We start from the raw sequence: 24,022 nt of genomic DNA, 5'->3' as shown, positions 1-24,022 counted from the left end.
CATGACTACATTTGAAAATATGCCCACCTTTATTTCCATCAGGTTCAGTACAAAAAAGATTATGAAAAAGCCAAAGGGAAAATGGTTGGCTTCCGAAATCTCCAAGATGATCCTAAACTGGTTCATTACATGAATGTAGCCAAGATACAATCGGACCGAGAGTATAAAAAAGACTATGAGAAGACAAAGACAAAATACAACACGCCCCATGATATGTTCAATGTTGTGGCAGCTAAGAAAGCTCAGGATATTGTCAGCAACACCAACTATAAGCATTTGCTGCATCATTACACCTACCTGCCTGATGCCATGGACCTGGAATTGTCTAAGAACATGATGCACATACAGAGCGATGTAAGTGACATTTACTCCACAAGGCAGTCCCCCTCTGAGGTCGGAGCCTGTGTGAGAGAACCCCTTGCCTGGGGCACTTACTCCTCTTTTTATCTCTTTGCTGTAGAATGTCTACAAGGAAGACTTCAACAACTGGATGAAGGGTATTGGCTGGGTACCTATTGGGAGTCTGGATGTAGAAAAAGTTAAGAAAGCGGGTGATGCTCTGAGTGAAAAGAAGTACAGGCAACATCCAGACACTCTCAAATTTACCAGCATCGTGGACTCACCAGTGATGGTCCAGGCAAAACAGAACACACAGCAAACCAGTGATGTGAGTACAACAAAACAGAGGGGATAGAAGATGGGGGGAGGTTTTTAATAAAAGAAATATCAGCTCAAATTGTGTTATTCTTCTATGCCAATATCTTTTCCTTTTGAAATTACTTTATTTTTTAATTTAAAATTTAATATAATAATTTATAATTATTTTTAGTTTGGGCACTAATAGTTTCTTTTTCTTCTATCTAGGTTTTTACCTCCCATTTAAAAACCTCTTTCTTTTTAACTGCCTTAAAATACCATGTTATTGGATAAATTTAGCATGGTGCATGAAATTCTACTGTAGTATCACACACACACACACACACACACACACACACACACTCACACACACACACACACACAATTTAAGCTTAAATCCCAGACATTTTATTGTGGCAAATTCATCATATTCAATTCTATATATATCATTTTACTCCTCAATCATCATGTATAATTATTATAGATTATTATTATTTTTTTACTTATGTCTTCATGGAGGTTAGTATATTGTTTGCCTGCCTGTCCATGAGCAATGTTTATGGTCTGGTTAAAGTCAGATAAAGGAAAATTTGGTGTATAGGACAGTTAAAGGGACATCAAAAGCATTCATTAAAAAATTCATTGAATGAATGTTTTTGAACACCTTCCATGTGCCAGGCACTGTATTATGTGCTGATGGTATAAAGATTAAATAGATGAGGATTAGTGGGAGATAGGATATAACAAGGATATAGGACAACTGTGTAAGACAAGGCATAGATAGAAACAGCACTGCCATTCGGAGAGATGATTGCTACAGGACAGGCATGTGCTAAGTAAGTACAAGGGAAGAGAGTGGCTGCCTACCAGAGCTTTCCCGGCAAATGAGGGAAGGATGCACTCCTGAAAAGGAAAAACATAACGACAGTCAAGAAGCAATGAATGGAAGGACAGTGAAGGGTTCAGGATTGTAGCCTGATTATTGAGAGTCTTGTACACTAATTTATAGTCTGGACATTATAGGTTAGGCAACAGGAGGTATTGAATATTTTTAATCCATAGAGGGGCATTATCAGGTCTTTGTTTTAAAAGATAACTCTGGCAAAAAGTGCAGAGGCTGTATTGGAGAAGGGAGAGGCTGGAGACAAGGAGATGAATTGGATAGCTGTTACAGTTATCCAACAGAAGGCTCATTTGGACTTGAAGGAAGGCGGTAGCAATGGGAAAGGAGATGTTTAGAAGGTACAATTAATGAGATTCTGTGAATGCTTAGATATGGTTTCTAAGCTCTTGGACTCCTAGAAGAAGTTATTTAGTATTTGGAGATTCATTTAGATATCAGCCATTTCAGACTTGTGATACACACATACCAGTTTACATGTGATATCCCACATAGGCATGTTGGGAAGTGGAGGTATATATGATAAATGACAATCAAGAGATGGAAAATCTACTTTTGAATCCAGATGTGTTTTAGTTTTAGAAATTAAGCAATTTCCTTCTTTTCCATTAACAAGAGGAGGATACAATATGATTTCTACATCATACACTTTTATATTTCTCAGGCATCTTTAAATGACAAAACAGGGTAAATATGAAATGGTAAACCTTTTGAGTATACTGGATTTATGTATAAGCACCCCATATATTATGAGGAAATTAATGCTTTTACTGATACAATTATAATTGGAAAGTTTTTAGCAGAAGCGAAAGACTCATTCTAACTACATTTTCTCTCTAAGAATAGAAAGTCAAAACAAAACAAAACAATAGTTTAAGAACTATTCACTCCACTAGCAAAGAATTGAACTTTCTGGCTTTGGTGAATTCTGTTATTCATGTTAGGGTTTCCCATTTGAATGTATTTTTCATTTGTTTCTGGCAGATTTCTATTTTAAGGATTTTTTTCTCTCTATTTTAATACACAGAGTTGTTGGGTCTTCTGAAAGACAGCAAGATACTTGAGTTTCTTAAAAATATGAAAATGCCTTTGATACTTGTTAAACAATAGAAATAGTGGGGGATTGTGCTAGGAATAACTCCTTTAAGTTATTGTATAAGTTAATGTATTTTCTTTTTTGTGCTATCCATAATGAACTTTATTTTTGTGACTCTGTGTTGCAGAGATTATACAAAGCTAAAGGAGAAGATGTGAAACATAAATACACTATAAGCCCTGATCTTCCTCAGTTTCTCCAGGCCAAGTGCAATGCTTACAACATAAGTGATGTAAGTAGGGTCTTTGATGGAGTGTGAAATCCAAACCCGTTGAGAAAATAATAGAATGTCAAGAGTATGATGAAGCCTTCACAGTTATTTAGGTCAATTTCCACATAGCCCCCATTGGAGCATTTCCCATCATGATGGTTCTGTATTCCTTGAGTTGGCCTTTTCAAGGGACAACTCTAAAGGGTCTAGCATTCTCTCTGTAGAGCTCAACATCTAGTTCTCTAAAACTTCTACTTAGTTTTCCTGTTTTTGCATGTGGAGGCGATTATCCTCAAAAAAAAAAAAAGATAAATGAAATCTGCCCCCTCCTTTTTTTTTACAACAACGCTAAAATTTCTAAGGCTAACCATCAGGTCTTCCCTTGACCTTCTTTTCATAAAACTGAACAAGTTCCTTTTCTCTAAGTAGTCCTCAAACACACCATCGTTTCTAGAACCTGTACTGGGCTCCTCTGGTTTCACTCTACTGTCTCAATATCCCATCAGATTTGGGTGAATAATTAGTGTAGAGTCCAGTAATTTCAAGCGACACAAAGTGTGACACTTTGTTACTGTGACTTCCTGAGACAGCACATTCTATAGAAGCTTCTTTTAGCTTCTATCTGGAAAGGAACAAAACCATCCCAGCAGCTGAGGAATCACTTTAGCTGATTCATCCGCAGCATGCTGACATCTTTGTTTTTCTGTCACAGGTCTGTTATAAACGGGACTGGCATGATTTAATAGCCAAAGGCAACAATGTGCTGGCGGACGCTATTCCCATCACTGCAGCCAAAGCATCAAGAAACATTGCCAGTGACGTGAGTAAACATTTTAGGTGAAATCCGGGTGATTGCCTTTTAAAAACAGGAATCAAATGTGTATTTCTTTAAACAATACCACATTGAAAACAATATGTTGAATTAATGACATTTAAATTCTCCACAAAATATTGTTTTGGGAACCTGTCACTTTTTCAATGTTTTGTGATTCTTTTCAGCTGACCCTACTTGGTAGAGCTGTCACAAATCTGACAGCGGCTTTCTCCCCTGATTCATAGCCCAGGTGACCTTCACTGACACTTTCCCTGACAGCCCACATTTATTTTCCATGGGAACACCCTGACTGACACTAACTAATGTGAAATTCAGGTGCCTGCCTACATTATAATTGTATTAAGAAGATTAAAAAGATGTTACATACAATGTACGGATTTTATATGCCAAATGGGCAACAGCCCACTTTTGATTAATATAAATTGATGCCCATTTCATCTATAACAGAAAAAGTATGCACTTATTCATCTTCCCATCTCTGGAAAACCAAATTTTCAAAAAGCATGCATGTTATGTAGACCGCACTGTCACACACTGTCACACACTGTTCCAAGGGCTATAAAGCTTGATCTGAGAAGAGAAGAAAGAAGCCACCCATGTGCAGACCACATGGGAGATAGGGGTAAAAGAATTCTACAGCTGGTGCTGAAAACATGTTCTTCAGAGGTTTTGCACATCACTGTGAAATACATTTCTAATTTAAGGAGAAAGTGAAAGTCTAGGGTATGACATTACCTTTTTTTTTTTTTAGCACTTACACAGAGCTTTTTCTAACATGCTTAGAGATTACTTGATGATTCGTTTGCTTGGTAACTCTTGTTGGTAAATTGGTGCTGAAATGGCAGGAACAGAGAGTGTCTGTATAGTTTAGGTGGACTTGAATTCTTTTATGTAAAAAATTGAGGTTTGGACCATTACAGACAGTATAGCTCAGTCTACACCTGACTGCCGATTCCAGAGGTCAGATCTTGGACAACAGAGCTTTTGTGGTTAGGTTTTTACTGATTGGGAAAGCTTGCAGTGGTTCCTGTCCTTACTGTAATTCCTTAATTCATCTGCCATTGTCTGAGCAGTGAGCTTAGAGAATAACTGCTGAGAAATGGGTGGGTGAAGGCCCAGCTACCTGTCTATGCGGTATCTAAATTGACACCACCTGAAAAGAAGGGGGGTCTTGTTTTATTAGGCCAACCTAGGCAACGAACACAGTAATGTTTTCCACCCCCCACCCCAAGAAGATATGAGTGTAAATGTCTCACGCATAGAGTTCTTTAGAATTTCTTCTGCACCTGTTGTGTACATATCACTAGGCGAATCACAACAGAAAATGAAAGGTTTCCCCAATAACTTCTAAAATTCCATGATGTGAAATAACATCATGGACTCAGAAAATTCACCACCCTGGATAACCAAGAGATATTGGTCTTATATTTGGAATGTGTCATGTTTCTATTGAGTGTGAAAATTCAGTTGGCTTTAAATAGAAGTTCTACATGCAAATCACCTATTGGATTACTAGCAAAGAAAAGAAATGGGCCCTGAGTTTATCATGACACCCATCTATAACATGATGGAAATAGATGCTCTGTCTCTGAACTTTCTGGGGTGTGTGTGAAGGCATATGGTTTTCATTTCTTGTACAATCTTCCAGAAAGCCGCAATGTACTGAGTGCCTTCGTGTTTGAACATAATTGCTGCACCTAATGTTACCAATGCCTAGGACTTTGCTAACCAAATTCTGCCCCTCCTCCCACAGTATAAATACAAGGAATCTTATGAAAAGTCAAAGGGAAAGCATGTGGGTTTTAGAAGCCTCCAAGATGATCCCAAGCTGGTCCACTACATGAATGTGGCAAAGCTGCAGTCTGACCGTGAATACAGGAAAAACTATGAGAAGACCAAAACCAGCTACCACACCCCTGGAGACATGGTTAGCATCACAGCTGCACGGATGGCTCAGGATGTTGCCACCAACGTCAACTACAAACAACCGACGCATCACTACACGTACCTACCTGATGCCATGAATGTCCAGCACACCAAGAACGCGAATCAAATTCAGAGTGAAGTAAGTATGTGCAACAGAACCAACCCATGCTGGGTACTTAAGATGCTGGTACTTAAGGGATGATCATTTCTTCCTATTTTCGTAGACTTCACATGCAGTAAGATATTGAAACATGTACTTTACAAGAAACAATCGTTATTGAAAGACTAACAAAGGCATGCTAGATAAGCTGTGTTTTTGCCAGTTTCCTATGCCCCTATTGTAATCATTGACATTGTCTTTATTAACTTCTGGGTCAAAGATAAAACCATATTCCACTAAGCATATAAGCCACCTTCATCCCCAACAAGAGGAAATGGTTGCTTCAGGCAGACCTGCTTCATTGTGTATAAGGCAGAATAGGAACCTTCTCTGCTCTTTCTGAATTCAGGAAAGTTATTCTTGACGTTTTTAAACTTAAGGTCACACTCTCATGCATGTAATGAGTCATCTAAAATGAACCAGGAAGGCTCTGTGATTGCGGCATGATTCATGGAGAGCTGCATGGGGAGGGTGTTTAATATTCAGGGCTTTTCCTTCCATAGGATGCAGATTTCTATAAGGCTCCTCTGTAAAGGGCAGGAGTCATATCCATTTATTGTTGTTCAATGAAAATGTCTCCCCCCACCTGAGGTCAGGACCAACCGAGGTGGACAACGTGGGTGAAATTCAAAGTTGTGGAGTTTTCAGTGAAATCAAAAGGAAAGCCCAATTTATTGTCAAAAGAGATGCAATATTTTGTAGCAATACCATGGAAACATGTAGCCTCGATACCCTCTGTGTTGTATAATGCACTCCAACAAAGCAACTGCTTTGTCTTATTACTAAATTCTGCGTAAAAAACTCTGTGGCAGACATAGCCCAAAGCTCCCTTACAGATGCGAGCATGCTGAAAAGGTTGCTATTCATCTCCCCCTGGATAGAAGGGAAGATTTCAGAAACATCCGTAGACTATGCTTTAAGATATCTCCTCATATGAGATTACTCTTTTACAGAATGTATATAAAGATGAGTACAACACCTTCTTCAAAGGCATTGGATGGATTCCTATTGGTTCTCTGGATGTTGAGAAGGCCAAGAAAGCAGGTGATGCAATAAGTGAGAGGAAGTATCGACAGCACCCAGATACCATCAAGTTCACAAGTGTGTCTGATTCCATGGGCATGGTTTTGGCTCAGCACAACACAAAGCAGCTGAGTGATGTAAGTGGTTTCCCTTCAGAAGTGTTTGCTCACAAATAACCCCGCATCAGAGCCACTCCACCATCCTTCTTAATTCAATACATGACGCTCCATCTATGCTACCCAATCAACTGCTTTCAGAAGTATAGTCAAAAGGTTTTACTTTTGAAGCAACTTGTCACGTGAACATAGGAAGAATAAGGAAGGGAGAAGGAGGATGTTCCAAATTTGCTTTATTTTCCAAAAGTAGAGTCTGTGTATGTATATATAATGTTCATATATATATGAAATGATTACTGTTATATTTGTGACCCTGCCTGAACTGCAAACCAAGCTACTTACTGCTCTGAGTTGCAACATTTCTACTTAGCTACACAGGCAGAGGCATAATAACATTCTAATATACTTGCTCAATAGCTCAGAGTTCTGAGAGGCAGTCTAGAGGGAGGCCTTTGGAGAGGAGGTCAAGTTTACTTTTAGAGTCATCCGGAGTCTCATTTCTGAGCCCAGGTCTATCTGGACCCTTATTCTTAGTCAGAGGCTAATTACAGTGCTCAGTGCATTATCCCATTTGGCAATTTCAAAGTTCTGTTAACGTACCTCCACCAGAAAGAGAGAGGTATGTAAAAAAAATCAAAGAAGGGAATACTTTGTGTTTTTAGCCCCAGATATTGGGAGGTGGGGAATGCTTTGCTGGGCTTAGATGTGAGGATTATTTATGAATTTTGTTTCTCGGGCCAGTCCCTCTTCCCACATTACCGCAGATTTTCCAGAGTAATTCTACATTAGTGGTAATAAATGGTGTAGATTCTTCTGATTTTTTTTGTACTGACCAAGGGGTCACTTCTCACTGTGTTTTTCCAGTTAGCAAGGAAAACTGTACCCCCACTAATTAAGTTTTTCCCTTCCTGATAAATGCCATCAACTTCTACCTGGTTACTCAAGCCAGAAACCTGGCTGTTACCGCTGAGGCCTCTCTGTGTGAACCCCACATCCAAAACATCTGCTGAGTCAGCCTCTTAAACCTCTGTCAGCCATTCTGTCGGAGCAGCTCTCTGTCTTCAGCCGCCACCAATCCTAATTCCGTCTTCCATCTGTCTCATATGGACAGCTGCCATAGCCTGTTAGCTGGACTGCTTGCCTTGGGGCACACGCGAAGACCAAAGAGGCCATCTTAAAACATAAATCCAATCTTGCCCCTCGTATACTCAAAACCACTTCCTAACTTCTCCTTGAACTGAAAGTAAAATCTAAACTTGTTAACTTGGCTGACAAGGCCCCCTGCTCCATGTCCTTGTCCCCATCCTAGTTCTGTCTCTGGCCTTCTCAGCGCACTCCTGATTTGTGATGGGGGCCGGCCTCCGCCCCTCAGGCTGGCTGCACCCGTTCCAAACTGAGGACCCTGAATGCTCTTTTCCTGCCTGGACCCCTCCCTTTTCTTCAATGTTACGTTCTTGGAGAGCCCTTTGCTGACCACCCTTGTTTCTTCCCTAAAGACATTTTAGTTACAACACATCACAAATTCTAGCTCTGCCTTATAGTTTATGTGTTTATTCTCTGTCTCCTCTACTTGGCTGTGAGCGCCAAAAGGACAGGTCTGCCTATTTTCAATCCTTTAAACACAGAACCTACCACCCTACCTAGCCCAGAGTGCTGTCCAATAAATGTTGATGAAACGAGTAAATGAATGTGTCTACAAACTCCCCCTCTGTGTGATAGTTTAGGTATGTGCCTTGTACAGGCATGACTCGTTCTATTGTGCTTCACTTTTTTGCGCTGCACAGATATTGCCTTTTTTACAAATTGACGGTAATACCCTCCAGCAGCAATAAGATTACGACTCACTGAAGGCTCAGATGATGGATAGCATTTTTTAGCAATAAAGTAGTTTTTAATTAGGTTATGAATACTTTTTTAGACATAATGCTCTTGCAAACTTAATAGTGTATGGTATAGTGTCAACATAACTTTTATGGGCACGGGAAACTAAAATATTCACGTGACTTGCTTTCCGGAGATATTCACTTTATTGCAGTGGTCTGGAACCAAACCCACAATATCCCTGGGGTAGGCCTGTACATGGAGAAGCACAAATGACAGCCTTCCTTTTTAAAGGAGTGTGTGTTTGATGAAACTTACATTATGTCAGTTAATGACATTTGCATGCTGTCTGCTTTGTTTTCAGTTGAACTACAAGGTGGAGGGGGAGAAACTGAAGCACAAGTACACTATAGACTCTGAATTGCCTCAGTTTATTCAAGCCAAGGTCAACGCCCTCAACATGAGTGATGTGAGTATTTGTCCTGATGCCAGTTGCATATTGCTAATGCGGATGCCTCCTTCCCAGTTCTGGGTAACTGTAGCACTGAGAATTTTAAGGGCAATAAGCTGACTGTGGCCCCTGTGAGTCTCTGTTGGAGGAGGTCACAAAGATGTGAGAGCCAGTTGGCCCTTGCCTCTCCTTGGATTGCATATTCTGCCTACCGTTTCCACAGTGGGAGCCATTTTCAAGAGCTCAGCCTTCAGAAAGCAATGTGTTATTGAGACCATCTGGATGGTATAAGGGGCTGAACCCCGTTAAGGCCTCTATATAAACTTTTAAGATTCTGGCCAGCAGGTACAGAGATCTACTATGAGGCCACCTAAACCAAGCCTCATATGTAAGTTCTCTTGGTTATTAAACCTGCACCTACCAATCTGGAGCAGCCTGCCTCTTTCTGCAGTCTCTCCTTGCCCTCCGTGTACAGGGGCCAACCAACAGTCTTCAAATTGGACTCATATCATAGAATATGAGACTAGAGGCTACCACACAATTTTGCTTACTGCAGACTTTTCCAAACTGGGCGCTGACTCATGAGTGGGTTATAAAATCAACCTAGTAGGCTATGTTCCATTTTTTATAAAGTGGAACAAACCAAGATATACAAGATTGGGAAAATACAGTAGTGCATAGTCTGTATTAAGGACAGTATTACTTTACTTAACTTTTGTTCCTGTTATTTATTAAAACTTCTAAAAAAGTTTATTGTAATTTTCTTTAGAAACTCTTTTTTGTATGTAACTAGCTTCTTTTAGGTAATCTAGGTATGTAATTGGTGGTGATGTTTAAATTCACTATTATAAATTGTTTTCCTTTCTTTTTTTAAAAAAAAGAAGTTGATAAATTCTAATTTAAAAACATAATCAAACCTGGATAAAATTGTTCATTTTTTAAAAGATGCCTTAGTTATTCTTCCTAACATTTTAGACTCTATTTCTATCTCTAAATAAACATTTTTTTAGTACTCATTTTTACACTTTTGGTTTATTTAAAAATTTCCTCCTGTTTTTGTATGTAATATTTAAACATTGAGGTTAATTAAAACTGGGTTATACTGCAGCTGAATTATTTATTTTAGTATCCATATCTTTCTATACATTTAAAATGCTTTATTATAAGAAACAGAAAAGAAAAATATCACATGCTTATTATAAGAAAGTTGAAAATATAGAAAATTATGAAAAAAATTTAAAATCTGTTATCCCACATTCAAAGCATAGTATTACCTTTCAGTTGCTTTGTTATGCAAACATATACATTTTTAAAGCAGCTGAGATCATACTGTGTATTAGTTAATGATTGTTTTAGAAACAAATCTGATATATACACTACCGATGAACTAATAGGAGTACTTTGTGAATTCTCTTAATAGAAAGGGGTATATTATGACATGTTTATAAGAAAGATTTTGGCATCCTGTTTCATTCGTCTTTTAACTATATCAAGTAATAAAATAACCTTTCTTTTTTTCAAGGCTTATTATAAAGCAGACTGGAAGAAAACCCTTGCTAAGGGCTATGATTTGAGAACAGATGCCATTCCAATTGTTGCTGCAAAAAGTTCGAGGAATATTGCAAGTGATGTAAGTCTAATTTGAAAGTAGTAAACTTCCTTTCTTTATATTTAAAATTTTTTTTACATGGTATGTGAGGCTATATGACCTATATTAGGAGGCAAATAAAAAGTTCTAAAAATATTTTCTAATATCCTAAGTTACAATGATTTTTTTTATATTGCCATACTTTAGAATCTTGAAAAGCTCAATACAGTTGTTACAAAGAAAATTCTTGTTTTAAACTGTGAAAAATTTGGAATGCTTATTAGTGTCATTGCTATGGACTTGGAAACTGCTTTTCATTTGAATTTTGTCAAGAAAAATAACCTTGGTATACTAAAATGTCGCTAAATTGGAAAGGTCTCCAAGTATTTTTAATAATGTAATTTCCAAAAGTAAAGATTTGGTGAAATATGGAAAACCAGGTAGAATTATAGATTAAGTAACAGAATTTTAGTTAATTCATTAATTACTTTTTAGAAATTAAGTTATGTTTTTTATATGAATTGATATAATACCCTAATAAAGTAAAAACTCATTCATTTGGAGTCCAATACATTAATTTGTATAAGAACTTGGCTGAAATTTACTCATGATTATGCAAATACTTAATAAGGGAATGCAAATTAATAATGGAAACAGATAATTAAAAAATACACCAAATCCTTAATAAATAAACTTTTCAGGAACACTTGAATATATTCAAGAAATCTACTTATGAGTAATCTAGATATAAACTATAAATTATTCCACTCTTAATTATCCCCAGAGCAGATATCAAAACCATCTATCAGTAATATTTTGCTTGTTGTTTATTTAAAAATGCTAAAACACTATATTCAGACTGCATTTGGCGACTGCTAAATTTTTTATATAAATTCAATTTAACACTTCAGTGTTTCCTGCAACCCACCCTATCAAACTTCTGTCTGCCCTTTTTTTCCCCACAGTTCAAATATAAACAGGCCTACGAGAAAGCCAAAGGCAAACAGATTGGATTCCGCAGTCTTCAGGATGATCCTAAACTGGTGCACTACATGAACGTAGCCAAAATACAGTCAGATCGGGAGTACAAAAAGGGCTATGAAGCCAGCAAGACCAAGTACCACACACCATTAGATATGTTCAGTGTGACAGCGGCCAAGAAATCTCAGGAGGTTGCTACCAACATGAACTACAAACAACCCTTCCACAGCTACACTCTGCTGCCCGATGCCTTGCCTATAGAGCACTCCAGGAATGCAATGCAGATTCAAAGTGATGTATGCAATGGTCAACTGATTGTCGGTGTAGAATTAGTTATTCATTTCTAGCCCGTGGGAGGGAAGAACAAGAAATCAGCAATTCTGCTCACTCCATCTGAACCCTGACTAGGCTCACTGTAATTAGGGATTATCTCCAGAATTTGGAGTTTTAGGATTTTACGCATTTGAACTATATGTAGCTTCTTTTAGGAATTGTGTGTGTGTGTGTGTGTTTGTGTGTATTTAAACTTTGGATGTTGGACCCAATGTATGATGTATTCTTTAAAAACTAAGAGGTTCAAATGGGTGCTATATAATATGCTTTCCAGTGCAAAATTCTGTTCACTCTTTCCTAACAAAGTTAATTTTTTAAAGGGATTATTGAGCCAGAATTTCCTTTTCAAAACCACCATGAATGTCATCACTTTTATTCTTAAATTTGTTCCAAAAGATGATAGGGCATAAAATGCAGGTTATTCTCCCCAAACTATTTTTTTATTTCATTTTGATAATGAGTAAGTCATCTAGGCAAAGAAACCCAAACCCTGACTCTTTCTGAAATGAAAATGTCCTTTTTTGTTGTAAAGAATCTATACAAATCCGACTTCACCGGCTGGATGAAAGGGATCGGCTGGGTCCCAATAGAGTCGCTGGAAGTGGAGAAAGCAAAGAAAGCAGGAGAGATTCTTAGTGAGAAGAAGTATCGCCAGCACCCCGAGAAGCTGAAGTTCACGTACTCCATGGACACAATGGAGCAAGAACTTAACAAAAGTAACAAACTGACTATGGATAAGGTAAGAGCTCAATTGCTAACCCCAGCCTGAGAACCCTCACAGTGCTCATGCCACTGAGCTTGGCAGTGCCACGATGATCTTTGTCAGCATTTTAATCTTTCTGATGGTCCTGGTTGTGGTGTTGGTGAGAGGGGCAGTCTATAACTTTTATCATGTCCAGAGAGCTCTCATACCAACCTTTGGGTATGAGAGGGTGTGACATGCTGAGGATGTGACAAAACCACAAAACCCACATAGTGTGAGGTTGGGGCAAGATGGTATTTGTTGTTTCAGTGGAAAAGGCCTCCCTTGTTTGGTCATTTTTTTCCTCATCAAGTGTCTAGTCTCATTAGCCCATCTTGCTATTTCATTCATTTTCCAGTAGCAGGTTTAACCTCTTCTACCTTGAAGTTGTAAGTGTCTTCTTGATGGCTCTGTTACAAAATTGTCCTGCTGTACAATCATGTGCCTGCCCTTCTTGTTGTAGAAGCGCTACATTGAAAAATGGAACAAAGACAAGACCACCATTCATGTGATGCCTGATACACCAGACATTTTACTCTCCAAAGCAAACCAAATCACCATGAGTGATGTAAGTAGATTAACAAAAACAACAACAAAAGTGGGGGAGAAGTGGAAGGGAACTAATATTTATGGAATATCTGTCTTCTACGTGCCAACCACTTTGAAATCAGAATCCCCGTTCTAACCCAAATAACAAGATGCTGATGTTTTTCAATTTCGTTATTTAGAAACTGTACAAAGCTGGCTGGGAAGAAGAAAAGAAGAAAGGATATGACCTGAGGCCAGATGCCATCCCAATCAAGGCTGCAAGAGCCTCTAGAGACATTGCCAGTGATGTAAGTACTTCCACTGGGCCTTCTTTAGGCTGAGCAAATAAGAGCAAATGAACCAAGTCTGTGTGTGTATTCAGCAGCTGCACTCAGCCATACCTGGTGTTGGTGGGACTGTCATCCCATGTAAAACACAAGACACATCCCTTCACCCAGTCCAAGGACCCTCTAGTAATTTGTTCATTATTTAATGTAAAAAATGGCCAGGTCTTGTTAAAACAAGTTGCTTTTAGAGTATCATGTATAGGCAATTCTAAGCAAACACAGGGATGCAAACTACAGATTTTACTAAGAGACCCATGACCAACCTCTGTCCTGAGCTTAAAGGTATACCATGCAAAATCGTGCCTGCAGCCTTTTCTGCTGGTTAGACAGCTGAGTGTGAAAAGCTGCTTTCTAAAGCACCTTAAAATGACTTATTTCCACATCTCTGTGATTAACTCTGAGATCATTTTCTTTCCATGGACTCAAGTCTGGCAAGAAATGTGAAGCAAGATTTTGCTCCCTGTCCTCTCTGAGCTCTTTTCTTTCTAATTTTCGAGTAGCTCTAAAACTCTCCACCTATGACAAAGCTGATGACACCTAGTGAATTATATTTTGTTCTCTTACCTCCACAATGTTCATCACCGTGCTTTCTTTTCTGTCTACAGTTCAAATACAAGCAAGCCTATGAAAAAAGCAGAGGGAAACACATCGGCTTTCGGAGTCTAGAGGACGACCCCAAGTTGGTGCACTTCATGCAGGTGGCCAAGATGCAGTCAGACCGGGAATACAAGAAGGGCTATGAGAAGTCCAAGACGTCCTTCCACACCCCAGTGGACATGTTCAGTGTGGTGGCAGCCAAGAAGTCTCAGGAAGTAGCCTCCAACACCAACTACAGGAATGTGATTCATACCTACAACATGCTTACCGATGCCATGAGCTTTGAATTGGCCAAAAACATGATGCAGATTCAAAGTGATGTACGTGACAACCACACTGTTTGCAGAGCATTTCCTCTGGATAATAAGCAAATAATGAATGACCGTAAACAATGACATTTTGAAAACCCTGAAAAAAATTCATGTGTAAATTCCCAGTGAGGTGTTTCATTTTTTCACCTTAGATTGAACTTATTTATTTATTTTTTTTAAAAGGGGCATCGATTCTAGAAGCTAAAGTCTTATGTTCTACTATTATTGCTTTGAGCATTGTTGGATGCTGGGTTTGGCAATAGCACATGAAATTTGGCTTCGGAAAGAATGTGTTGGAGAAAACATGTCTAACAAAAAGAGTCAGAGGCATGAAAGCCTCCTGATAAAAGAGTAAGAGGGAATGCAGAAAGTGAGATGATTTGTTAGCTCTTGTTGCTCACTCCTAACCAGCTTTCATTTCACTACATCCAACTTCGTAACTGCCTATCTTACTTACTGAGGAAAAATTAAAGAGGTGATGGCTGAGGCAGCTCTCTGAATGACAGTGAGGAAGGCAGACTGTAGAGAGCCAAGGATTCAACTATAGAGGACATTTGGTGGCTGAGGAAGTGAATTTAAATTATGAACTAAAAGCAGGCCATGCCAACCCTATATTTCTCTTTGGGAATGTAAGAGCTAAGCTATGAATTGCCAGGCAGGTACTTAAGTGCCCCAATGAAAGCAGCCATGTACAGTTGTAGAGGAAAATGTCAGAGTTGAGGGGAGAAAAATGAAATTTGCAGAAAATATCAGTGAGGTTTCTGATATACCTGAGGGAGTTGTAACAGTGGTGGCTGATCAAAGCCATAGCTAAAGAGAGAAATTGGGTCCACATAAGTCACCTATTAACCAAGGGAACTTGGGAATTTTTGTAAGAAAGTTAGGCCAGCATAGTCCCCTTCCTTGAAATAATAGTCACATGGTAGATTAATCTAATTGGCATTTATCTATTAGTACTTTTTTTTCATGAGGGCATTGAGAAAAACAAATCACAAAGATATCAGTGCTTATTTTTAACTTCCCATCAAGAAAATATAAAAAATACAAAGTTTAGGGATAAAAATCACTGAAGTTCAATATACTATTGGTTGAAAACTGAAGTGGAACTTATTGGATATTAAATACCCACTCGTGGTTCTTAGAAGTTTTGGTTTCTTCTCATCCTGAACTTTTCCTTTTGCAGAATCAGTACAAAGCTGACTTTGATGACTTCATAAAGGGCGTTGGATGGCTCTCTATGGGCTCCCTGGAGGCTGAGAAAAACAAGAAAGCCATGGAGATTATCAGTGAAAAGAAGTACCGCCAACACCCAGACACTTTGAAGTATTCCACACTGATGGACTCAATGAACATGGTTTTGGCCCAGAATAATGCAAAAATTATGAATGAAGTAAGTCTTTAATGATGTAGTATCTCATATGCATCAGGGAAAAGCCAGGCACATCTTAAACATTTAATCTACAGGTTTTGCTAACAGTTTTAAGGCATCATAATTAATGTTTACTCTACCTTGAAAAGGGGTCTTAGAGTTAAAAAAAAAAAAAAGATAGGAATGAGTCCTAACTAGTCGCCCTCCAAATGTTCGATGAACCACCCTACACAATAGACATAAAAAAATAAATATGGGCTCTTTCTTTTAATGCACACCTTGAGAACGAGTCCTTTTTGTCTAAGGTGAAGTTGAGTAGATGTTCACAATGTGGAATCAACAGTGTTTGCCTGATAACAGCTGGGTATTGCAGCCCACCCACCCTGCTTCCTAGCTACTTTGATGGTATCAAAGCCAACCCCTAGATCACGTGGCTATAAGCAGCATTCTGAGCCAGCACCTTCTCTGGGCAATCATGAGAGCGATTGTTCTCCACCAGTAGCTCTGTGGATCATTAATTATTCCATCCTTTAGAAAAGCTGTACTGTATTTATACATTCCTTAGCCATAAGATGATATCAGGACCAAAAGCACATCAAACATGGACATCTGCTTCTAAGTTACAAATAATAGAATAATTGCCAGTAGCATTGGTTATATTGGGTGGACTGCAATTTTGCAATGTCATTGATTAGCAAGAAGGGGAAAAATTATTTGGACTTTAACATCAAACAGTTGCAGAAAAATGATGGTCCTATTTGCACTAGAAAGATAAAGCTGTATTATGCTAAGCCTCTGAGTAAATCCCCTGGAGTCTTCTCAGACAGAAAATGGAATTGCCAAGAAGACCAACCTCCTTGAAAAGGGTTTGCCTAAAAGACAAGGCACAAATCTCAGTGCCCCGTTTAAGGTTTGGCATTTAAATTATTACAAGCATATATTTATCTTTTAAACATTAAATAAAAACTTTTATTTTTTTCAATGTTAATGATTACCATTTCAGAATAATGATGCCAAGATGAGAATCATAGAAATAGCAAATGCTAACACTGAGAGATACCTTGGTGATCATCAGGTTGGATCCTCTCATAGCAGAGTTGAGGAAATCATGGCCCAGAGAGGCAAGGCATCTCCCCTAAAGACACACAGCAGGTCAACGACTGAGTCTGGACTAGAATTAAAGTCTGATGCCTGGTTGTTGCTCTTTCCGTTAGAATTGTGCCATCCAATATTATCACCACTAGCCACATGTGACGATTTGCATTTAAATTAATTAAAATTTTGTGTATTGTCTATGGCTGCTTTTACACTACAACAGCAGAGCTGAGTAGTTAATGACAGAGATCCTCTGGCCCACAAAGCTTAAAATATTTACTATTCAGTCCTTTACAAGAAAAGTTTACAAACCCCTGGTCTAGAAGAAGGCTGTAGAAGTTGTGTTTGTTTTCTAATTAGACTTGTTTGAAATAAAGAAAGCATTTTTCACCTGTCAGATTTACAAAAATTAAAAAAGTTGTATTATATACGGTATTGGCAAGGGAGTTTATGCTAATGTGAACTTCTAGTAACATTTTGTTAATATTTGTTAAAATTAAATATTCACATGCCCAATACCCTACAGAAACCCTTATGTATGTGCAAAGATACATATACACAATAATATATTTTGTGGGTTAAAGTCGCCAAAAGGAAATGCTGAGACGGAATTTAGAGTATTTTTGAGGATTCAGTACCTATGGGAGGGAGAACTGGGCAGGGTGAGACTAACTGTGATGCAGGCCCTACGGAGCCCCGGCCTGTTCCACAGAGGGCTCTCAAGTGGACACACCGCGCCTGGCATGTCCTGCATTGGACAGAATGGCCAGGCCTTTATGCTCATACTGTGATACATCACTGGATGTGGCCACCAGGGAAGGGAGCGCTCTTGAGTGAGGCAGTAAACCGTGAAACAGGTGACAGCTGGAGGTTGTCTGCCAAGAGTTGGGGCAGCAGGCCCTTCCTTGAATGGGTGTCTGGGTGTCGCATCTTCAAAAGACAAAGATCATGGCACCATGGCTTGTAGCATAAAAAGACTGGAAACAAATTAAATGCCTGTCAGTAGAGAATGTGTTAAATCAATTGGGTTACACCTCCTCATGGAACACTACACAGCTCTTTGAATGAAGTAAATTATTTTAAGAAGCTTAAACGATGTCGCACCTATATTATTAAGGAATAAAAGCAAGATATATGAGTAAAACATTATGCTTTTTGTATGACCTCATTTATATTTAAAAAGAACTATACGTGGGTTTTAATATGTATAGAAAATTTTAGATGCTTTCTCCAGGCTGTCAAATAGGAGGATAGGACACTTTACTTTCTTTCTTTACATACTCTTCACTGTCTAGTTTGAATGAGAGCCTTTTCCATGTAAATTTTATAAAAACTTAATAATATCTAGCTAATAAAAATACATAAAATATTGATATTTATGTACAACGATATCTGTGTACTAAGCGAGGCTTCTTTTAAGATTTTAAATACTAACTTGTACTGGGTTTTGTTTGCTTGTTTGTTTTTACTTCCTAGCGCCTCTACAAAGAAGCATGGGAGGCTGACAAGACCAAGGTCCACATCATGCCTGACATCCCCCAGATTGTTCTGGCAAAGACAAATGCAATTAACATGAGTGATGTAAGTGTAATCCCCCTGTGGCCACCTTTCCCCATCTATTTGAACCAGTAAACAAATTCATAAATTCATATGTCTCAATGTTGAATGTAAATCTTTTGAAACTAAGAGTGGGGCTCCACCACCGAGAATTTTCCTCTTTCTATCTTGCTTTGCTAAGAGTTGAAGTCAGCCTGTTGATGGGACCTGGGCTCAGCAATTAGGAATTTGAAGGGTATGTGGATTTTTGTTTTAGGGGCAGGTCCTCCTTTTCAAATAAGAGACTTGGCAGGAAGAGAAAGGTTTGGGCCCAGTAGAAGAGAAAAAGGAAGTGACCATCCTAGGACTTTGTTCTTAGCCCTTCCACCAAGCTTTTGAGATGTTTCTAAGAGGGGGTCTTGGGGAAAGCTAAATGGAAAGAGAAGATGAACATTTTGAAATTTTGGGGGCAAGGCTCATAACAAGAAATGTGCAACAATGTTAGAAAATCATAGGTGTTTTACTTCACTGCCTTTCTCATCCTAACCATAGTTGCCAGGAAATCCTCTAATCCTACCAGTAGTTTTTTTGTTTGTTTGTTTGTTTTGTTTCAATTATGTAGGGATTTGGGGTTGCTGACTTCTTTTTGGATTGTAGAATCCGCACAATTAAATAAATAAAAGTGTCAATTGCGAAACAATGAAGTTTTTATGTAAAAGTACGGCTGTTTTATAGTCGTCTCTTGACTCTTATTTGATAAAATGCATCAATCTACTGGGCTTTCCCATTTTTAAAAAGCATATTTACAACCTACTAGAGACCAGGAACTTTTACCTTTTCTCGTGGTTTCTTGAAGATATGTTTGAGTTTGTAATGGATTTTTTTTTTCAACCACAATTATGTTCTTGTGAGAACATTCTGCTGTTGAACCACCAATGAAACATTCTGCTCAAAAATGAAAATGATGCCACAGTGCTAATCTACTCTTTCAAAACAAATCCAGGCTTTCCTATTTAGAAGAAAACTATTCCTTTGCCTCTCTTTACAGAAACTCTACAAACTTTCTTTGGAAGAGTCGAAAAAGAAAGGCTACGATCTCAGAACGGATGCAATTCCTATCAAAGCTGCCAAGGCCTCAAGAGATATTGCAAGTGATGTAAGTCTGAAGTGACGTCACCTGGCTTGGGGGTTCTAATTTGCCAAATTAATAAGGGTTGAGTTCTGGAAACACTCAGTGGATAAAGTATGGGAAAATGTGTGCCTGCTAACAATAGCCTCTTTCTAGTCTGTGAATGCTTCTTACCTTGCTCTTTTGTTTTCTCTGGCATTTCTGAAAAAAACAGAATGCTACCCACATTATGACCACATAGATGTCTGCTCCCTGACTCATGAGACCTAGGTGAGTTCACTTTGAACTCCATCACCAAGGCTGTGGCCTGTAGAAATCCAAAACCATTCACCAGATTTTTTTGGTGGAAGACTTGTGTTGTTCTTACTGCCTCTTAGGATCTGTCTTCCTGCAGGATGTCTCATGAAGTGGTATGCTGGAAGTGCTGACCTTTTGAGCTCAGGACAGCTGCTTATTAAATAATCAGAAATTTTAGAAACAAGCTGTTAAACTGTTGATGGTTGACATCAGCCGTGGTGGGAGTATTTATACCACAGAATTGACAAACGCTACAAATTAGGGCTTTTCCTCCCAAGAGAGCTGGTGTGCCAACACATCACTGCCATACCACATCACCTATTTGAAACTCAATTCTTTCATTTGGTTGTTTCCACAAGAAATCCACTCACAGTGAGTATTTAATGATTCAGGTGTAATTGGAGGTGCATAGTTCAGAGCACTCTTTCCTTAGCCACCCCCGTTATACTTTGCCTCTTCTCCTCAATCACTGTTCTTCATCTTTCCTACATATTCATCCCTATCTCACTCCTACATTGTCCTGAGAACTCCAGATTCTCCTCCCTCTCTTATGCTGGAAGAATTTGGCTCTCCCAGCTCCTATCCCCTAACTTGCACACTCAAGCCCACAAGACATAGGCAGATATATCCATGTATCAGTATCTCTCCTCTATTGAGGAAAGTTGGGTGACAAATAGTAAAATTTCTTCCTTATTATACCAGTATAGAGAGTCTTAAAAGAAAAGAAGCTCCACAACTATAAAGCTACTCTAAAATTATACCACGTATCTCATAACTGAGCCTATTCTCATCAGTAAAAGACTAGGTGATTTCATGGAAGCATTAGCTGCTTAGAACATTCTACTTCCTTCTTTCATTTGTTTTACTCTTATTGCCTACTAAAGGTCTCTTTAAAAGTAACAGCAGAATATGTATGGGAGTCAGTGTGTGTATCATCACAAGACCCGGGTTCTAATTTTCAGTGACCTTAGCGAGTCGCTAACCTCTCTGGTTCTCAGCTTACTAATCTACGAAATGGGAGAAGTAATAATAACTTTGCTATCTACCTCACAAAGTATAGTTGTAACAAGTTACACAAGTAAATGTGAAAAATGTGTTTTGTGAACTGTAGAGTTTGCTATAAATATAACTTTTTATGAAATACAGAATGTTGACACTAGAATTTTCTTCACAGTATAAATACAAATACAATTATGAAAAAGAGAAGGGGAAAATGGTTGGTTTCCGCAGTCTTGAGGATGATCCCAAATTAGTCAATTCCATGAAAGTGGCTAAGATGCAATCCGATCGGGAGTATAAGAAAAACTATGAGAAGACAAAGACCAACTACCACACCCCTGCCGACATGCTCAGTGTCACGGCCGCCAAGGATGCCCAAGCCAACATCACCAACACCAACTACAAGCACCTGATTCACAAGTACATCCTCCTTCCAGATGCCATGAACATCCAGCTGAGCAAGACTATGAATCAGATACAGAGTGATGTAAGGCTCTCTTCTTTCTGGGTGATGGTTGGATTCCTAGCATGGGAAGGGAGATCACAGTCTTCTATGCCACACTTTTGTGTCTAAATTGATAAGGTAAAGTAGATTTGCCTCCTCTCTGTATAGAATGAATACAAACAGGACTACAACGAATGGTACAAAGGGCTTGGCTGGAGTCCAGCTGGTTCCCTAGAAGTGGAGAAAGCCAAGAAAGCAACCGAATATGCCAGTGATCAGAAATACCGCCAGCACCCTAGCAACTTCCAGTTTAAGAAGCTGACTGACTCCATGGACATGGTTCTTGCCAAGCAGAATGCACAAACAATGAACAAGGTAGAACAGCCCCGCTTCCATATGGCTCCCAGCGAGTCAGGGCTAGCAGCCTCTGGTTCTTGTTTGGGAAACTTCATTTGGGTCCACCACTTCTAGGCAGTGGCAAACAGCTCCAGGGAATGCCCCTACACTGCTTTCTTCTGCTGCCTACTGCTTATTTTTATTTCTTCTGCCCTTTAATTGAGTTAGAAATTATTTGTTTTTTAAAAAATTATTGTATCCTAAGTACTTCTGATCCATTCTAGAAGACAGAAAGTACCTAAAAGATTATTTTTTTAAGATCTGAGTTTTTTTTGGTGTTTTGTTTCTGAATTATATTCTACTTTAGTTACTAAATTAATTGAATCTAATTCAAATTGTGTGCATTAAAATACTCTGCTATATTGTTTTCTTTCTGGTTCATCCTAAAAAGTTGTTCTGGTTTGTCCTAAAAAGTTATTCTAACTTCAAATGTCTTTTTTTTTTAACTTCCTAGCACTTATACACTGTTGATTGGAACAAAGACAAAACCAAGATTCATGTGATGCCCGATACACCAGATATTTTACAAGCCAAGCAGAATCAAGCACAGTACAGTCAGGTAAAGTTACATAAACATTTCACTTGAAACTCATTAACCTTATTAAGTGATGTAATGGTAAGTAGTTGATGTAAATGCTGAAAAAAATGGAAATGAATGACTTAAATCAGCTAGCCTAGGGATGTTGCAAATTATGTGGTTAAAAGCAAGAGCTTCAGCTCTGACCGTATGTTCCACGGAGGCAGGTACTGTGCCTGCTTTGTTTTTCTCAGTACTCATTGTATTTGGCACAGAATACGAAATCAATAAATAATTGTTGAGAGAAAATATTGCATCAAACAGACATGGTATGAGTTTGGCTTTGCCATTTATAGGCTGTATGATATTTGGTCTAAACTTTAATTTCCTCATCCCTAAAATTGGGACTACAAAAGTGCCTATGACATTGAATTGCCGTGAGGACCAAATGAGAAATTCCATGTACAGTTCTCAGCAGAGTGCCTGGCACATAGTAAATACTGGATGACTTTCAGCTGTTTTTATTATCATCCAGTTTTCACACATATGCATCCATTCAATGAATTTGACTCTAAAAATTTAACTCATTTATTGTACCTTATAATAGATATATTTCATCATCTATTACTTTTATCACTTAGATAATAAATATTTCCTTGCCTGACTTTTTTTTATCAATTAATTTAACACCTGTGTTCAAAACAGTGAGCCTAGACTGTACATAGCAGGGGGAAGGTACCTGACATACCTGATATGCCCTTATTGTGTCTGAACAGAAAAGGTCACCCTCAGTTATACAACTGAGGAGGGAGCAGGTCTCAGAACCAAAAAAATTGAAGCCAGATCATGTGATGCTAAGTCAGTGCCCTATTAAACAGCTTGTTTTCTTTTTATCCCTATCTTTAGAGATAAGGTAGATGACGTTAGAGTCTGATCTCTATTCTCTAGGTGAATTTTTGTTCAGCAATCTGTTGAGGTTTTAATATACACTGGATGATGTTAAATGGTTTCTTTAACTTTCAGAAACTCTATAAACTTGGATGGGAAGAAGCTTTGAAGAAAGGTTATGATCTCCCTGTTGATGCAATTTCTGTACAGTTGGCCAAAGCTTCAAGAGACATTGTTAGCGATGTAAGTACTAGTTTGACTTCTATAAGGATATATTTTTATCTGAATCTTAATGCTGCTAACTATTTTTACAAATAAGCCTTACCTTTCAAAATGTAATGGCCTCTTCTTCATCTTTTCCTATGTTCTTTGTTTACCCAAACTTCACTCTTCTGTCTCACTTATCAAATATCAAAAAAGGTCTTCCTGAATAGAAATTGAGCCAGAGAATCTATAAGGTCCATTACACTAAGATGCCATGTTTTTAGACATTATAAAGGAACCAGAGATTTCAGTTTTCTCCAGTTTACCTGAAAAGTATTTTCCTATTTTCTATTTGTCTTTTTTAGACATATTCAAAGTGCCATACAATAAATAAACCTCAACAACCTAACACTGATAGATTTTTTTATGCTCATATTTAAAAATTAGCTGCCAATTATTTTTATTTAGCCCATACTTGCATTTACATAATTATAATAAACTATCTTGGAACATAGAAAGTACAGAAAATTTCAGGAATTTAGGT

At 38.3% G+C, this 24,022-nt stretch overlaps 1 protein-coding gene across 1 annotated transcript in view; it reads left to right on the top strand.

Annotated features, from left to right (window-relative positions):
• The window catches only part of NEB (nebulin), a 214,711-nt gene that overhangs the window by 54,361 nt on the left and 136,328 nt on the right, over positions 1–24,022 (top strand). The window contains exons 33-52 of the mRNA XM_019646509.1: positions 43–354; positions 461–667; positions 2,761–2,865; positions 3,557–3,664; positions 5,433–5,744; positions 6,719–6,925; positions 9,090–9,194; positions 10,699–10,806; positions 11,730–12,041; positions 12,611–12,817; positions 13,284–13,388; positions 13,549–13,656; positions 14,301–14,612; positions 15,787–15,993; positions 18,544–18,648; positions 19,652–19,759; positions 21,204–21,515; positions 21,642–21,848; positions 22,324–22,428; positions 23,410–23,517. Coding sequence (XP_019502054.1) covers positions 43–354; positions 461–667; positions 2,761–2,865; positions 3,557–3,664; positions 5,433–5,744; positions 6,719–6,925; positions 9,090–9,194; positions 10,699–10,806; positions 11,730–12,041; positions 12,611–12,817; positions 13,284–13,388; positions 13,549–13,656; positions 14,301–14,612; positions 15,787–15,993; positions 18,544–18,648; positions 19,652–19,759; positions 21,204–21,515; positions 21,642–21,848; positions 22,324–22,428; positions 23,410–23,517 — 3,660 coding nt within the window. The remainder of the gene's footprint in view (positions 1–42; positions 355–460; positions 668–2,760; positions 2,866–3,556; positions 3,665–5,432; positions 5,745–6,718; positions 6,926–9,089; positions 9,195–10,698; positions 10,807–11,729; positions 12,042–12,610; positions 12,818–13,283; positions 13,389–13,548; positions 13,657–14,300; positions 14,613–15,786; positions 15,994–18,543; positions 18,649–19,651; positions 19,760–21,203; positions 21,516–21,641; positions 21,849–22,323; positions 22,429–23,409; positions 23,518–24,022) is intronic.

Source organism: Hipposideros armiger, unplaced genomic scaffold (assembly GCF_001890085.2).
Source record: "Hipposideros armiger isolate ML-2016 unplaced genomic scaffold, ASM189008v1 scaffold_104, whole genome shotgun sequence".
Lineage (NCBI taxonomy): Eukaryota > Metazoa > Chordata > Mammalia > Chiroptera > Hipposideridae > Hipposideros > Hipposideros armiger.
Note: the sequence above shows the minus strand (reverse complement) of the source record. Positions and strands in the feature narration are given on the sequence as shown.